The sequence below is a fragment of the Bombina bombina genome, chromosome 2, assembly GCF_027579735.1.
Source record: "Bombina bombina isolate aBomBom1 chromosome 2, aBomBom1.pri, whole genome shotgun sequence".
NCBI lineage: Eukaryota > Metazoa > Chordata > Amphibia > Anura > Bombinatoridae > Bombina > Bombina bombina.
This window is the reverse complement of record NC_069500.1, coordinates 905,076,840-905,096,300: the sequence shown is the minus strand read 5'-3', so window position 1 is coordinate 905,096,300 and position 19,461 is coordinate 905,076,840. Positions and strand designations below refer to the sequence as shown.

Here is a 19,461-nt window from a genome sequence, read left to right as displayed (position 1 = left end):
TTTTTAACATTAGACAGCTCTTTTGCTCATTAAATGTTTTCTATAGTATTAGGTCTCTATGTCTCCCTTTTTCTCTCTCAAATACAATTTATTTTCTGACACTTCTTTTTCCCCGACTGGTATAATATAGTGTTTGTGTGTAGAAAAGATTTACTGAGGTAAAAACAAGTAACTCGTCTGGATGATAGAGCTAACTTTTTTACTAAATATTGACTCCAAGTTTGGGCCCACTTTTGTTGAATTACTTGTGAAGTTGAAGAAATTCATGTCGGAAGTAGACACTGAAAGTCTGCGATCTCCATGTAAGGTGGATGTAAACCAGCAGGCTGTGTTGTGGCTGGTCCTTAACTCACATGCCTTGTGGTCCCCATGTGAAGTGGAGGGCAGTTTGTGCCGCTGCTCTCCTCCACTCCCGGGTTAATATTTGGTGAATACTCTGGTTGAGAGTGATTGAAGTTACCAGTGTATGTCTTTGACCTTTATTTGTGTGATTATGCTCTGTATATGAATACTTTAAAACAGCTTATTAAAGACTTTGATTATAATGAAAAATGATGCTTGGCACAAACTTAAAATTTAAGCACAACCATTAATATTATTTTTTTTAAAAAACTTATAATAACTTCTGTGCTAGTGAATCAGACTTGATTAAGTTTCATGAGTCTGGGCTATTCTTTATGGTCTCTGCATGAGGCACTCAATGCCCCATAACGATTGCTAATTTGAGAGATTATTGAATGTGACTGTCTAAGAATGTTTAACAAAGTATTTAAGTGATTCAGAGTATCAGAGTCATCGTCACTGTCTGTGATTGTGTGTGACAGTATTTATAAGAGTGTGAAAACACAAGAAAAAAAGAAGGTGCCTAAGGGTGAAGTAAGTCACTCAAACGTGATGTGAATAAACAATGTGAAACGGTACTCACAAACAGAGATGCTATACAAGCAGGCTGAACCGCTAGAAGCCATCCAGCTGACTCATACTGCAGATAACATAAGTTAGGATAATGATTCTAGTGTCTCCCCCAGCAGGCTCACTCTCCGAACAAGGCAGGCAATGGTATCTATATAGTGCAATGTAACCCGTATGTCTGATGCGCTCAGTATATCTGTCCACACTAACAGATCGGACCAGTGTAATAACCAAATCCTTTCAGAGTATGGAAACAGACCGTAAGCGTGGATAAGGGTATGATGTACCACAATCAAGTGCGATCAGTAAAACCCCCAATAGACCACAATGCGCAAAATTCCAGATCTCAGGTACAAGGTATAAAAGCAGGTTGATTAAAAACAAGATAAAAACACAACGCGTTTCTCGGTTCTATGACCGTTTCCTCAGGTGAATCATTTTATTTATTTATTATAAGAGTGTGTGTTAGTGTGTTAATATCACTTTGTAAGTTTGTTTTGAGTAATGAATATTATTTTATGTGAATGTGCAATATGTGTACACCTGTGGGTCGTGTGACTCCCACTGCTGATTAGATCAGTGCCAGTTTCAGCTCAAGACTAGCAGTGCTCTGTGGATCCCAAATAGTACTTTGTAGGGGTTAAACACATGGCATTACAGGGTCGCTAGTTTTAAAATGACATGTGCTTATGAATTAGAGCATGTCATTTTTCGACTATAATGCCTCTTTCATGGCCCTTTAAATCATATTCAGAACCTAGGGTTACCCAATTATGCTCTTCTATAACTCAAGGACTTTTGTTCCCATTATTTTGTCATGTCCACAAATACTCCAGGGCCTTCTAGAGGAAACACACGCAACAAAGTATCCAAATCGATTTATACATCTTCCTTGCAATTAGTGTTGTATACAGGGGCTCCATTTTAAGCTATCTAGGTCCCTCTTGCTTTAAGAAGGAAAACCTCCTGTTTCTCAAAAATGTAATATATTGCTGTAAAAATCACAAACATCTGCAAAATAATTAAAGGATCACTCAATGCAGTAGAATATTGCATAATTAACAAGTGAATAATAAAAACACAACAATTTAACACCTAATCTGAATTTCAAAAAAGGAGTAGATTTTTTGTGACAAATTTACTTTTTCTCCCATTTTCCAGCCCTCCTGTATCACATGACAGACATCAGCCAATCACAGACTAGTATATATATATACACTGTGAGCTTGTGCACATGCTCAGTAGGATCTTGTTCCCCAGAAAGTGTGAATAAAAAAAAAAGTGCAAAATTTGATAATAGAAATAAATTGGAAAGTGTCTTAAAACTGCATGCTCTTTCTGAATCATAAATGTTTATTTTGATTTGAGTGTCCCTTTAACCGTAAGGGACATGAGAGTACTTCTCTAAAAGACAAAAGCCGTTATTCCTAGTTACATGCCCTACTGGAACATGATCACCTGCACCACTAGTGGCCAGATTCAGCGACATTATTTATGAAATTTAGAAGGCAAAAAAAAAAAATTTTCTCCATGTTAACAAGTTTTTTATAATTGGGCCCTAAGTAATTGCATTGTATTTTATGAGGTCGGGGGCATCTATGGCAATGTTTACCAACTCTAGTCCGTCAAGTACCCATAACAGGCCAGATTTTCCTTATATCTTAAAGGGACACTGAACCCAAATTTTTTCTTTTGTGATTCAGATAGAGCATGCAATTTTAAGCAACTTTCTAATTGACTCCTATTACCAATTTTTCTTCGTTCTCTTGCTATCTTTATTTGAAAAATAAGGCATCTAAGCTTTTTTTTTGGGTTCAGAACTCTGGAGAGCATGTTTTTATTGGTGGATGAATTTATCCACCAATCAGCAAGGACAACCCAGGTTGTTCACCAAAAATGGGCCGGCATATAAACTTACATTCTTGCATTTCAAATAAAGATATAAAGAGAATAAAGAAAATTTGATAATAGGAGTAAATTAGAAAGTCGCTTAAAATTTCATGTTCTATCTGAATCCCAAAATAAATTTTTTGGGTTCAGTGTCCCTTTAACTAAAGCACAGGTGAAATAATCAGCTGATGGGTGAGAGCAGGTTAGTAACCATGGTTACTGATCAGCTGATTTATTTACCTGTGATGTAGTTAAAGGGACTGTAAACATTGGTAAAAAATTTACATAATTTTGTGCAAAATTATATATAATAAGGATAGCCGTACCTTTTTATAACAATTTCAAATGATACATTTATGCATTCAAACTTGCTCTCATTATTAATTTATATCTGATTCTGTCCTCGTTTTTTTAAAACCGTGTTGCAGACTTGCTGCCTAATCACAGCGCACACTATCACGCAGCTTTACCCAATGTGGGAATGAATTACAATATGCTGAATGTCACAATGTCAGCAAGCCCAAAACAAGGGTTTGTCAAACAAAAACAAAAAACTGCATCACCGAAAAAGACGGCTATAAAGAAATGATGAGAACTCTTTTAGATGCATAAAGTATAATCTTAAATCATTTTAAAAAGGTATGGCTATCCTTGTGATTAATGATTCTGCACCTAGTGCACAATCATGTAAAATTATGGTTAGTTACTGTCCCTTTAAGACAATATGCAAATCTAAACGGTTAGGGGTAACAGGATATTTAAACCAATATATGTTGTTGTTAGAAAAATAAATCAATAAAATGAGTTGCTAGGCTGTACTTTTTTTTTATGCATGTGGAACATTTTGCATAAATTAAATCAACTTCCCTATGTAATGCAGAGTTTTAGATGTTTATGAGACGTGCTAGTTTATTATTCTTTACGTCTGCAATATGGATATCCTGTATTAAATTACTTTTTTCATTTCTAACTTACCAAAATCCTGTGCTTTTCCAGAAATGTTTAAGTGGCTTTCTGTCTTTAGATGGATCTATATTAATAATATAACTACCAAATGCTATGCTTTGGATTATGGCCATAACTACAATACGTCTTAATGTCCCCATGATTATGTTATTGCATTAAATATGATTACAAATTTAACAAGCAGAATAATCTTATTACAAACTTCACAACGCCTGCCTTGTGACTTAGTTCTCTGTATATTTCCTAAATTACTCAAGGGGAAAGGTTACAGAGGGGGGGAGGTATTTCCTCTAAGTTAATTCCTCCAATCAGAAAGCAAAGAAGCAAATGTTCTCCCCTTTCCAAAATAAGAGTGGGTTCTTCCTAGTCTGTCCTGTAAGGGCAGTAAAAAGACAAAGAAACAAGGAAATCATTCTGTTTAAATTAACATGTTTCAATTTTGTTATATTTGTATCTTTAAAATGGGACAGTTTGGAGAGGAGATGGAACCAAGTGTAAACAACATCTGTCATTTAGGCAATATTTATATGTCATAATACAACTTATATATGTAACCTAAAGGTAGTTTTATATAATTTTTAATACTTTTTTTTTTATTAATAATACTCTCAGAAAGATAGTAAAATACTGTAATCAGAAAGGTAATATTTTTTTGTTTAAAATATATAGAGTATAGACTATTTAAATTTTAGAATAAAAAAAAACAAAAGCAAACCAGACACAGGCACAGAAGATTGTGACTTATAGGAAGGGAGAAATGACAGTAAAAAGATCAGCTCTGAATCACTGGTCACTTACTCTGCTGAGGTGTAGAAATTATGTTCCTTTAACCCTTTGACAACTATGACGTATAATGTACGCCGCTAGTCGTTAAAGGTTTGTCAGGCCATAATAGTGCTGGTCTTGCCGCTAGCAGCAGGACCGCACTATTATGACCTCCCTCCCTGCTGCAGGCATTCTGGAATAGCGTGGTCTCGCCGCTGGAGAAAAAAAAAGAACATAATTTTGTTAATTGACAAGTGTGTTGTGTGCTTTAAGATGTGTCGTTTTATTGTGTTTTTGAAACCAAGGATTTCACAAGTCAGACTTTAGAAATAAGGTTACCTCTTGAATTGTTACATATTTACTCTGTATGAGGCAATATCTATTTGTCTTTTTGCAAGAGAAGCTAAGAAAAGGATCAGTAAACATTGGTAAAACATTGATTGTTTTAATAAGAATTTACTCAATGCCAACGTTTTCTGCATGGTTATGTCACAAACACTGGACATTAGACAACTTTTTCACTTTTATGGTGGCAACAAGTACGATCTACATCAATAGATAGATATGTAAGTGAATGTTTTTTTTTTTTTTTATTGCCTTTTTGCACTGGGGACAAAAACGACCAGGCAAGACTCAAGGCACTATATTCAAATGTAAAAGGCTTTATTGGAAAACAACTAAAATCATATTGCAAAGCCTGACAGCTTCAAGACATGGGCCTCTATTTAACAAGGTCTGGCGGACCTGATCTGACAGTGCGGATCAGGTCCGCCAGACCTCGCTGAATACGGAGAGCAATACGCTCTCCGTATTCAGCATTGCACCAGCAGCTCACAAGAGTTGCTGGTGCAACGCCGCCCCCTGCAGACCCGCGGCCAATTGTCCGCCAGCAGGGAGGTGTCAATCAACCCGATCGTACTCGATCGGGTTGAATTGCTGTGATTTCTGTCCGCCTGCTCAGAGCAGGCAGACAGGTAATGGAGCAGTGGTCTTTGTGACAGTTGCTTCATAACTGCTGTTTCTGGCGAGCCTGCAGGCTCGCCAGAAACACGGGTCCTCAAGCTCCATTCGGAGCTTGATAGATAGGCCCCTAAGTGTCTTTAAAACGGAGGTTTGCTTGATTTGTACCGCATTTGTCCCTGTTACACTGAATCATTATATCCGTGCCTCTTGTTGCCCTGAGTGTGTGTTTGGCTTTGCGGAGACTGTTATACATGTAAAGCAGGATTACCCCAACGCCTAGAGCCTTTTGCAGGGAGATTTTTGCCTAAATACTTTTTACACTGGGAACTAGTCAAATCCTTAAAGTGACATAAAACCCTCACTTTTAGATAGAGCATATCATTTTAAGCAACTTCCAATTTACATCAATTATCAAATTTGCAGAGCATTGCTGCTCCTGAGCCTACCTAGGTATGCAGATTTGATAACAGAAGTCAATTGGGAAGTTGTTAAAGACTGAATGCTCTATCTGAACCTTGAAAGATTTTTTTTTATGTCCCTATATATCGGACATTAACCATGAATTAATTCTGAAACACAATAAGAAACTGTTGGGCCCCAGTGTCTGAGAATGCTTTCACTTTACATATATAGATAAATTCACAAATGCAAACATACCAACATTTGTGTCTATACATGTTTATTTATAGGGCACTGTGTGTGAGGGAGAGAGGAATGAGAGGGTGAGGAGAAGGCTGTGTGACACAGGGTGAGGAGGTTACTGTCAGGTAGCTAGGAGACTGCATGAGGAGAAGGCTGTGTGTGACCCAGGGTGAGGAGGTTACTGTCAGGTAGCTAGGAGACTGCATGAGGAGGAGGTTGTTTGTGACACAGGGTGAGGAGGTTACTGTCAGGTAGCTAGGAGACTGCATGAGGAGGAGGTTGTTTGTGACACAGGGTGAGGAGGTTACTGTCAGGTAGCTAGGAGACTGCATGAGGAGGAGGTTGCTTGTGACACAGGGTGAGGAGGTTACTGTCAGGTAGCTAGCAGACTGCATGAGGAGAAGGCTGTGTGTGACACAGGGTGAGGAGGTTACTGTCAGGTAGCTAGGAGACTGCATGAGGAGGAGGCTGTTTGTGACACAGGGTGAGGAGGTTACTGTCAGGTAGCTAGGAGACTGCATGAGGAGGAGGCTGTGTGTGACACAGGGTGAGGAGGTTACTGTCAGGTAGCTAGGAGACTGCATGAGGAGGAGGTTGTGTGTGACACAGGGTGAGGAGGTTACTGTCAGGTAGCTAGGAGACTGCATGAGGAGGAGGCTGTGTGTGACACAGGGTGAGGAGGTTACTGTCAGGTAGCTAGGAGACTGCATGAGGAGGAGGCTGTGTGTGACACAGGGTGAGGAGGTTATTGTCAGGTAGCTAGGAGACTGCATGAGGAGGAGGCTGTGTGTGACACAGGGTGAGGAGGTTACTGTCAGGTAGCTAGGAGACTGCATGAGGAGGAGGCTGTGTGTGACCCAGGGTGAGGAGGTTATTGTCAGGTAGCTAGGAGACTGCATGAGGAGAAGGCTGTGTGTGACACAAGGTGAGGAGGTTACTGTCAGGTAGCTAGGAGACTGCATGAGGAGGAGGCTGTGTGTGACCTAGGGTGAGGAGGTTATTGTCAGGTAGCTAGGAGACTGCATGAGGAGGAGGCTGTGTGTGACCCAGGGTGAGGAGGTTATTGTCAGGTAGCTAGGAGACTGCATGAGGAGGAGGCTGTGTGTGACCCAGGGTGAGGAGGTTATTGTCAGGTAGCTAGGAGACTGCATGAGGAGAAGGCTGTGTGTGACACAGGGTGAGGAGGTTATTGTCAGGTAGCTAGGAGACTGCATGAGGAGGAGGCTGTGTGTGACCCAGGGTGAGGAGGTTACTGTCAGGTAGCTAGGAGACTGCATGAGGAGGAGGAGGCTGTGTGTGACACAGGGTGAGGAGGTTACTGTCAGGTAGCTAGGAGACTGCATGAGGAGGAGGAGGCTGTGTGTGACACAGGGTGAGGAGGTTACTGTCAGGTAGCTAGGAGACTGCATGAGGAGAAGGCTGTGTGTGACACAGGGTGAGGAGGTTACTGTCAGGTAGCTAGGAGACTGCATGAGGAGGAGGCTGTGTGTGACACAGGGTGAGGAGGTTACTGTCAGGTAGCTAGGAGACTGCATGAGGAGGAAGCTGTGTGTGACACATGGTGAGGAGGTTACTGTCAGGTAGCTAGGAGACTGCATGAGGAGAAGGCTGTGTGTGACACAGGGTGAGGAGGTTATTGTCAGGTAGCTAGGAGACTGCATGAGGAGAAGGCTGTGTGGGACACAGGGTGAGGAGGTTACTGTCAGGTAGCTAGGAGACTGCATGAGGAGGAAGCTGTGTGTGACACAGGGTGAGGAGGTTACTGACAGGTAGCTAGGAGACTGCATGAGGAGGAGGCTGTGTGTGACACAGGGTGAGGAGGTTACTGTCAGGTAGCTAGGAGACTGCATGAGGAGGAAGCTGTGTGTGACACAGGGTGAGGAGGTTACTGTCAGGTAGCTAGGAGACTGCATGAGGAGGAGGCTGTGTGTGACACAGGGTGAGGAGGTTACTGTCAGGTAGCTAGGAGACTGCATGAGGAGGAGGCTGTGTGTGACACAGGGTGAGTAGGTTACTGTCAGGTAGCTAGGAGACTGCATGAGGAGGAAGCTGTGTGTGACACAGGGTGAGGAGGTTACTGTCAGGTAGCTAGGAGACTGCATGAGGAGGAGGCTGTGTGTGACACAGGGTGAGGAGGTTACTGTCAGGTAGCTAGGAGACTGCATGAGGAGGAGGCTGTGTGTGACACAGGGTGAGGAGGTTACTGTCAGGTAGCTAGGAGACTGCATGAGGAGGAGGCTGTGTGTGACACAGGGTGAGGAGGTTATTGTCAGGTAGCTAGGAGACTGCATGAGGAGGAGGCTGTGTGTGACACAGGGTGAGGAGGTTACTGTCAGGTAGCTAGGAGACTGCATGAGGAGGAGGCTGTGTGTGACCCAGGGTGAGGAGGTTATTGTCAGGTAGCTAGGAGACTGCATGAGTAGAAGGCTGTGTGTGACACTAGGTGAGGAGGTTACTGTCAGGTAGCTAGGAGACTGCATGAGGAGGAGGCTGTGTGTGACCCAGGGTGAGGAGGTTATTGTCAGGTAGCTAGGAGACTGCATGAGGAGAAGGCTGTGTGTGACACAGGGTGAGGAGGTTATTGTCAGGTAGCTAGGAGACTGCATGAGGAGGAGGCTGTGTGTGACCCAGGGTGAGGAGGTTACTGTCAGGTAGCTAGGAGACTGCATGAGGAGGAGGAGGCTGTGTGTGACACAGGGTGAGGAGGTTACTGTCAGGTAGCTAGGAGACTGCATGAGGAGGAGGAGGCTGTGTGTGACACAGGGTGAGGAGGTTACTGTCAGGTAGCTAGGAGACTGCATGAGGAGAAGGCTGTGTGTGACACAGGGTGAGGAGGTTATTGTCAGGTAGCTAGGAGACTGCATGAGGAGGAGGCTGTGTGTGACACAGGGTGAGGAGGTTATTGTCAGGTAGCTAGGAGACTGCATGAGGAGAAGGCTGTGTGGGACACAGGGTGAGGGGGTTACTGTCAGGTAGCTAGGAGACTGCATGAGGAGAAGGCTGTGTGTGACACAGGGTGAGGAGGTTACTGTCAGGTAGCTAGGAGACTGCATGAGGAGAAGGCTGTGTGTGACACAGGGTGAGGAGGTTACTGTCAGGTAGCTAGGAGACTGCATGAGGAGAAGGCTGTGTGTGACACAGGGTGAGGAGGTTACTGTCAGGTAGCTAGGAGACTGCATTAGGAGAACGCTGTGTGTGACACAGGGTGAGGAGGTTATTGTCAGGTAGCTAGGAGACTGCATGAGGAGGAAGCTGTGTGTGACACAGGGTGAGGAGGTTACTGTCAGGTAGCTAGGAAGACTTCATGAGGAGGAGGCTGTGTGTGACACAGGGTGAGTAGGTTACTGTCAGGTAGCTAGGAAACTGCATGAGGAGGAGGCTGTGTGTGACACAGGGTGAGGAGGTTACTGTCAGGTAGCTAGGAGACTGCATGAGGAGGAGGCTGTGTGTGACACAGGGTCAGGAGGTTACTGTCAGGTAGCTAGGAGACTGCATGAAGAGAAGGCTGTGTGACACAGGGTGAGGAGGTCACTGTCAGGTAGCTAGGAGACTGCATGAGGAGAAGGCTGTGTGTGACACAGAGTGTGGAGGTTACTGTCAGGTAGCTAGGAGACTGCATGAGGAGGAAGCTGTATGTGACACAGGGGGCGGAGTTCACTCTCAGGTAGCTAGGAAGACTTCATGAGGAGGAGGCTGTGTGTGACACAGGGGGCGGAGGTCACTCTCAGGTAGCTAGGAAGACTTCATGAGGAGAAGGATGAGTGTGACACAGGGTGAGGAGGTTACTGTCAGGTAGCTAAGAGACTGCATAAGGAGAAGGCTGTGTGTGACACAGTGTGAGGAGGTTACTGTCAGGTAGCTAGGAGACTGCATGAGGAGAAGGCTGTGTTTGACACAGGGTGAGGAGGTTACTGTCAGGTAGCTAGGAGACTGCATGAGGAGGAGGAGGCTGTGTGTGACACAGGGTGAGTAGGTTACTGTCAGGTAGCTAGGAGACTGCATGAAGAGGAGGCTGTGTGTGACACAGGGTGAGGAGGTTACTGTCAGGTAGCTAGGAAACTGCATTAGGAGAAGGCTGTGTGTGACACAGGGTGAGGAGTTTACTGTCAGGTAGCTAGGAAGAGTTCATGAGGAGGAGGCTGTGTGTGACACAGGGGGCGGGGTCACTCTCAGGTAGCTAGGAAGACTTCATGAGGAGAAGGCTGTGTGTGACACAGTGTGAGGAGGTTACTGTCAGGTAGCTAGGAAGAGTTCATGAGGACGAGGCTGTATGTGACACGGGGGAGGAGGTCACTCTCAGGTAGCTAGCAGACTGCATGAGGAGGAAGCTGTATGTAACACAGGGGGCGGAGTTCACTCTCAGGTAGCTAGGAAGACTTCATGAGGAGGAGGCTGTGTGTGACACAGGGGGCGGAGGTCACTCTCAGGTAGCTAGGAAGACTTCATGAGGAGAAGGATGAGTGTGACACAGGGTGAGGAGGTTACTGTCAGGTAGCTAAGAGACTGCATAAGGAGAAGGCTGTGTGTGACACAGTGTGAGGAGGTTACTGTCAGGTAGCTAGGAGACTGCATGAGGAGAAGGCTGTGTTTGACACAGGGTGAGGAGGTTACTGTCAGGTAGCTAGGAGACTGCATGAGGAGGAGGAGGCTGTGTGTGACACAGGGTGAGTAGGTTACTGTCAGGTAGCTAGGAGACTGCATGAAGAGGAGGCTGTGTGTGACACAGGGTGAGGAGGTTACTGTCAGGTAGCTAGGAAACTGCATTAGGAGAAGGCTGTGTGTGACACAGGGTGAGGAGTTTACTGTCAGGTAGCTAGGAAGAGTTCATGAGGAGGAGGCTGTGTGTGACACAGGGGGCGGGGTCACTCTCAGGTAGCTAGGAAGACTTCATGAGGAGAAGGCTGTGTGTGACACAGTGTGAGGAGGTTACTGTCAGGTAGCTAGGAAGAGTTCATGAGGATGAGGCTGTATGTGACACGGGGGAGGAGGTCACTCTCAGGTAGCTAGCAGACTGCATGAGGAGGTGGCTGTATGTGACACAGGGGGCGGAGGTCACTCTCAGGTAGCTAGGAAGACTTCATGAGGACGAGACTGTATGTGGCACGGGGGAGGAGGTCACTCTCAGGTAGCTAGGAAGACTGCATGAGTGTCAGGGTTTTTTCCCTGTTGTGTTTGCCATGTGCTGCTGGCAGCCATTTTACTGACCTCTATTCCTGACTATGGTGCATTGTGGGGGATGCTGCTCATTTCCTGCACTTCCTTTTATGGCCAGACTGGTGTGCATCATCCGTGTGAGACAGGATGCAGTCTCAGAATTGTGATGTCATCACTTATTATTTAAAGGGCCTCTGTTCAGTATGCTTTGCCTTTGCGTTGTCTCAGACCTGTTTGTGAGAGCTCCTTGTGTATTACCTGGCTGCCTGACGTCCTTCCTGGTTCCTGATCACTGGCTTGTTCCTGACTCTGCTGTTTTCCTTGTTCCTGGTTCCGGCTCGTCTGACTATTCACTTTGGCTCCTGACTCGGCTCATCTGACTACCAGCTCTGGTTTTGACTCCTGGCTTGTTATTTGACTTGTGGACTTTTTATTATTTTTTGCTATTAATAAAGGTGTGATTATTTTTGCACTTCTCGTCTCAGTCTGATTCCTGGCACCCTGACAATGAGGAGGAGGCTGTGTGTGACACAAGGTGAGGAGGCCACTGTCAGGTAGCTAGGAGACTGCATGAAGTGTGTGACACAGGGTGAGGAGGTCACTCTCAGGTAGCTAGGAAGACTGCATGAGAAGGAGGCTGTGTGTGACACAAGGTGAGGAGGCCACTGTCAGGTAGCTAGGAAGATTGAGGTTTTTGACACAGGGTGAGGAGGTTACTGTCAGGTAGCTAGGAGACTGCATGATGTGTGTGACACAGGGTGAGGAGGTTATTGTCACATAGCTTGGAGACTGCATGAGGTGTTTGACAGTGGGTGAGGAGGTTACTGTCATGTAGCTAGGAGACTGCATGAGGAGGAGGCTGTATGTGACACGGGGGAGGAGGTCACTCTCAGGTAGCTAGGAAGATTGTATGAGGTGTGTGACACAGGGTGAGGAGGTTACTGTCAGGTAGCTAGGAGACTGCATGAGGTGTGTGACACAGGGTGACAAGGTTACTGGATAAAGGATCAAAGTGAGGGGAGCTAAATTGTGATATCAGTTTTTATGATATGATTAAATATATGATTACTGTCTCAATAGATAAAAAAGAAAGAGAATTAATGTATCTTATACTAAAACAAATATTTATTCTATAGGATGTTGTATACAGTAAGATATAAAATCACATTAAAACATTGGTATAGAGCTCTATTACCATATAAGTTGTGTCGTTAGTACAGATAATAGTGGTACAGTATTTTATGACAAATAAACTTTATCTTATTTTAAAATATAATAAGTTTCTTTTAAAAAATGAAAAATAATACAACACAGGATAAAAGCATTTCTCTGAATGGAGATTTTACTCTCAATGTAAGCGTTCAATGTGACCAATGTAATTTGGGAAAGTCTCGTATTTCACTTTAGTACCTTTAGAAAAAAAGAACGTATATATTGCTCCATTAGTTTGGAGGGTATTTTAGTATGTGATTGTTCTTATTTAAGGTCACACTTTGTGATTTTATCTTGCTAAGGTTGGGCTGGGCGTGTATAGGTACTCACATTTAGGAGAGGTTTCCGGATTTGTCAATCTCTCAGGTTAGCTGACAGATGCCGTGATATGAGGTATCTGATTGGTTAAGAACGCTCAGCCTTTATGGTAAATGAAAAAAAGAAGAAAATGAATATCGCTTTAATTGTTAGCGATATTTCAATATGATGAAGTCTCTGTGAGATAGTTTCAGTGTGGAGTTTGTATATGGATATTTTGTAGTAGATGAACTGAAACGATCTTTTTTCTTCCAGTATTTAAACTGACACAGTATTTTTCTTTGGCTGGAGCGATCTCACAGCCTGTGTGTGGGAGAAAATATCCGATGGCTACAATGTCTCTTTGGAGAAACTGAAACTATATACCTCCTTGAGGTTTACAGGAGTTTCAGTTTTTGATGAATAGTGTATCCATCGATCGCTGAGACTGTTTACCCTTGTAGAAGATTTGAGCTTTTTTTCTCTCTCCATAGGGTTTGCAGGAGTCTCAGAGTCTTTGATTTTAGATGTGAGATCTTCGCCGGATGCTTTCCAGCATTAAGTGTAGTCTGTAATACAACGGTTTACTGTGGAAATCATGAAGCTTTGGAATTACTGAAAACTTTGTACCTTAGTAGGATCTGCAGGTGTTTCAGGTTGCCGGATTACAGGTGAAGTTTGTTGCGCTATCTGGATCTGAGCGCTTTTAGGTCACAATGGCGTGTTACCAACTTAGAGCTTCTGAAAGGTTGGCTGGTATTGATACCCAAATGTTTGTCCACTGGGTTTTTGGTACACACTCAGGAGGACAAATCTACGCGTTTCGGCCTTGGCCTTTATCAAGACAAGGTTTTTTATCACAGGGTGACAAGGTTACTGTCAGGTAGCTAGGAGACTGCATGAGGAGGAGGCTGTGTGTGACACGTGATACGTGGTGGGTAGGGATGAGGCATAAAAAAAATCATAAAACCTAAGTAATATAAATAAAATTCTAAATAAAGTCATATATTTTAATACTCTTATACAGCATTTCAAACACAAGCTCAAACTACTGGTATAGCTATGTGAGCTCTATATTTAAGGGTGAGGAGGAGGCTGTGTGTGACACAGGGTGAGGAGGTTACTGTCAGGTAGCTAGGAGACTGCATGAGGAGGAGGCTGTGTGTGACACAGGGTGAGGAGGTTACTGTCAGGTAGCTAGGAGACTGCATGAGGAGGAGGCTGTGTGTGACACAGGGTAAGGAGGTTACTGTCAGGTAGCATGGAAGACTTCATGAGGACGAGGCTGTATGTGACACGGGGGAGGAGGTTACTCTCAGGTAGCTAGGAGACTGCATGAGGAGGCGGCTGTGTGTGACACAAGGTGAGGAGGCCACTGTCAGGTAGCTAGGAGACTTTGTGAGGTGTGTGACACAAGGGGAGGAGGTCACTCTCATATAGCTAGGAAGACTTCATGAGGAGGAGGCTGTATGTGGCATGGGGGAGGAGGTCACTCTCAGGTAGCTAGGAAGACTGCATGAGGAGGAGGCTGTGTGTGACACAAGGTGAGGAGGCCACTGTCAGGTAGCTAGGAGACTGCATGAGGTGTGTGACACAGGGTGAGGAGGTTACTGTCACGTAGCTTGGAGACTGCATGAGGTGTGTGACAGAGTGTGAGGAGGTTACTGTCAGGTAGCTAGGAGACTACATGAGGAGGAGGCTGTATGTGACACGGGGGAGGAGGTCACTCTCAGGGAGCTAGGAAGACTGTATGAGAAGGAGGCTGTGTATGACACAAGGTGAGGAGGCCACTGTCAGGTAGCTAGGAAGATTGTATGAGGTGTGTGACACAGGGTGAGGAGGTTACTGTCAGGTAGCTAGGAGACTGCATGAGGTGTGTGACACAGGGTGAGGAGGTTACTGTCAGGTAGCTAGGAGACTGCATGAGGTGTTTGACAGAGGGTGACAAGGTAACTGTCAGGTAGCTAGGAGACTGCATGAGGAGGAGGCTGTGTGTGACACGTGATACGTGATACACACACTACATAGCTTACACTTATACATGCAGATATACACACACACTACATAGCTTACACTTATATATGCAGATACACACACACACTACATAGCACACACTTATACATGCAGATATACACACACTACATAGCTTACACGTACACAGTCATGCAGATACACACACACACACTACATAGCATATACTTATACATGCAGATACACACACACACTACATAGTATACACTTATACATGCAGATACACACACACACTACATAGCTTACACTTATACATGCAGATACACACACACACTACATAGCTTACACTTATACATGCAGATACACACACACTACACAGCATACACTTATACATGCAGATACAAACACACACTACATAGCACACACTTATACATGCAGATATACACACTTATACATACAGATACACACACTACATAGCTTACACGTATACAGTCATGCAGATACACACATACACACTACATAGCATACACTTATACATGCAGATACACACACTACATAGCATACACTTGCACATACAGATACACACACACACACTACATAGCATACACTTACACATGCAGATACACACACAAAAACTACATAGCATATACTTATACATGCAGATACACACACACTACATAGCTTACACTTATACATGCAGATACACACACACTACATAGCTAACACTTATACATGCAGATACACACACTACATAGCATACACTTATACATACAGATACACACACACACTACATAGCATACACTTACACATGCAGATACACACACAAACACTACATAGCATATATGTATACATGCAGATACACACACACTACACAGCATACACTTATACATGCAGATACACACACACACTAAATGGCTTACACTTATACATGCAGATACACACACTACACAGCATACACTTATACATGCAGATATACACACACACACTACATAGCTTACATTTATACATGCAGATACACACACACACTACATAGCTTACACTTATACATGCAGATACACACACACACACACACACTACATAGCTTACACTTATACATGCAGATACACTACATAGCATACACTTATACATGCAGATACACACACGTATACATAAAGATACACACACACTACATAGCTTACACATATACAGTCATGCAGATACACACACACACTACATAGCATACACTTACACATCCAGATACACACACACACACACACTACATAGCATACACTTATACATGCAGATACACACACACACACATTACATAGCTTACACTTATACATGCAGATACACACACTACATAGCTTACACTTATACATGCAGATACACACACTACATAGCATACACTTATACATACAGACACACACACTACATAGCATACACTTACACATGCAGATACACACACACTACATAGCTTACACTTATACATGCAGATACACACACACTACATAGCTAAAACTTATACATGCAGATACACACACTACATAGCATACACTTATACATACAGATACACACACACACACACTACATAGCATACACTTACACATGCAGATACACACACAAACACTACATAGCATAAATGTATACATGCAGATACACACACACTACACAGCATACACTTATACATGCAGATACACACACACACACTAAATGGCTTACACTTATACATGCAGATACACACACTACACAGCATACACTTATACATGCAGATATACACACACACTACATAGCTTACACTTATACATGCAGATACACACACACACTACATAGCTTACACTTATACATGCAGATACACACACACTACACAGCATACACTTATACATGCAGATACACACACACACACTACATAGCTTACACTTATACATGCAGATATACACACACACTACATAGCTTACACTTATATATGCAGATACACTACATAGCACACACTTCTACATGCAGATATACACTCTTATACATACAGATACACACACTACATAGCTTACACGTATACAGTCATGCAGATACACACATACACACTACATAGCATACACTTATACATGCAGATACACACACTACATAGCATACACTTGCACATACAGATACACACACACACACTACATAGCATACACTTACACATGCAGATACACACACAAAAACTACATAGCATATACTTATACATGCAGATACACACACACTACATAGCTTACACTTATACATGCAGATACACACACACTACATAGCTAACACTTATACATGCAGATACACACACTACATAGCATACACTTATACATACAGATACACACACACACTACATAGCATACACTTACACATGCAGATACACACACAAACACTACATAGCATATATGTATACATGCAGATACACACACACTACACAGCATACACTTATACATGCAGATACACACACACACTAAATGGCTTACACTTATACATGCAGATACACACACTACACAGCATACACTTATACATGCAGATATACACACACACACTACATAGCTTACACTTATACATGCAGATACACACACACACTACATAGCTTACACTTATACATGCAGATACACACACACACACACACACACACACACACTACATAGCTTACACTTATACATGCAGATACACTACATAGCATACACTTATACATGCAGATACACACACGTATACATAAAGATACACACACACACTACATAGCTTACACATATACAGTCATGCAGATACACACACACTACATAGCATACACTTACACATCCAGATACACACACACTACATATCATACACTTATACATGCAGATACACACACACACACACACATTACATAGCTTACACTTACACATGCAGATACACACACAAACACTACATAGCATATACTTATACATGCAGATACACACACACTACATAGCTTACACTTATACATGCAGATACACACACACTACATAGCTAACACTTATACATGCAGATACACACACTACATAGCATACACTTATACATACAGATACACACACACACTACATAGCATACACTTACACATGCAGATACACACACAAACACTACATAGCATATATGTATACATGCAGATACACACACACTACACAGCATACACTTATACATGCAGATACACACACACACTAAATGGCTTACACTTATACATGCAGATACACACACTACACAGCATACACTTATACATGCAGATATACACACACACACTACATAGCTTACACTTATACATGCAGATACACACACACACTACATAGCTTACACTTATACATGCAGATACACACACACTACACAGCATACACTTATACATGCAGATACACACACACACTACATAGCTTACACTTATACATGCAGATATACACACACACTACATAGCTTACACTTATATATGCAGATACACTACATAGCACACACTTATACATGCAGATATACACACTTATACATACAGATACACACACTACATAGCTTACACGTATACAGTCATGCAGATACACACATACACACTACATAGCATACACTTATACATGCAGATACACACACTACATAGCATACACTTGCACATACAGATACACACACACACTACATAGCATACACTTACACATGCAGATACACACACAAAAACTACATAGCATATACTTATACATGCAGATACACACACACTACATAGCTTACACTTATACATGCAGATACACACACACTACATAGCTAACACTTATACATGCAGATACACACACTACATAGCATACACTTATACATACAGATACACACACACACTACATAGCATACACTTACACATGCAGATACACACACAAACACTACATAGCATATATGTATACATGCAGATACACACACACTACACAGCATACACTTATACATGCAGATACACACACACACTAAATGGCTTACACTTATACATGCAGATACACACACTACACAGCATACACTTATACATGCAGATATACACACACACTACATAGCTTACACTTATACATGCAGATACACACACACACTACATAGCTTACACTTATACATGCAGATACACACACACACACACACTACATAGCTTACACTTATACATGCAGATACACTACATAGCATACACTTATACATGCAGATATACACACGTATACATAAAGATACACACACACTACATAGCTTACACATATACAGTCATGCAGATACACACACACTACATAGCATACACTTACACATCCAGATACACACACACACACACTACATAGCATACACTTATACATGCAGATACACACACACACACACATTACATAGCTTACACTTACACATGCAGATACACACACAAACACTACATAGCATATACTTATACATGCAGATACACACACACTACATAGCTTACACTTATACATGCAGATACACACACACTACATAGCTAACACTTATACATGCAGATACACACACTACATAGCATACACTTATACATACAGATACACACATACACACACTACATAGCATACACTTACACATGCAGATACACACTCAAACACTACATAGCATATATGTATACATGCAGATACACACACACTACACAGCATACACTTATACATGCAGATACACACACACACTAAATGGCTTACACTTATACATGCAGATACACACACTACACAGCATACACTTATACATGCA

The 19,461-nt window shown here is 42.6% G+C and overlaps 1 protein-coding gene across 1 annotated transcript in view; it reads right to left on the bottom strand.

Moving 5' to 3' along the window:
* IDUA (alpha-L-iduronidase) overlaps nt 1-4,006 on the bottom strand; it is a 287,029-nt gene extending 283,023 nt beyond the window's left edge. Inside the window, exon 1 of the mRNA XM_053703291.1 lies at nt 3,778-4,006. Within this exon, the coding sequence (XP_053559266.1) occupies nt 3,778-3,908 (131 nt within the window). The 5' untranslated portion in view covers nt 3,909-4,006. The remainder of the gene's footprint in view (nt 1-3,777) is intronic.
* Nucleotides 4,007-19,461: the final 15,455 nt, after the last annotated feature.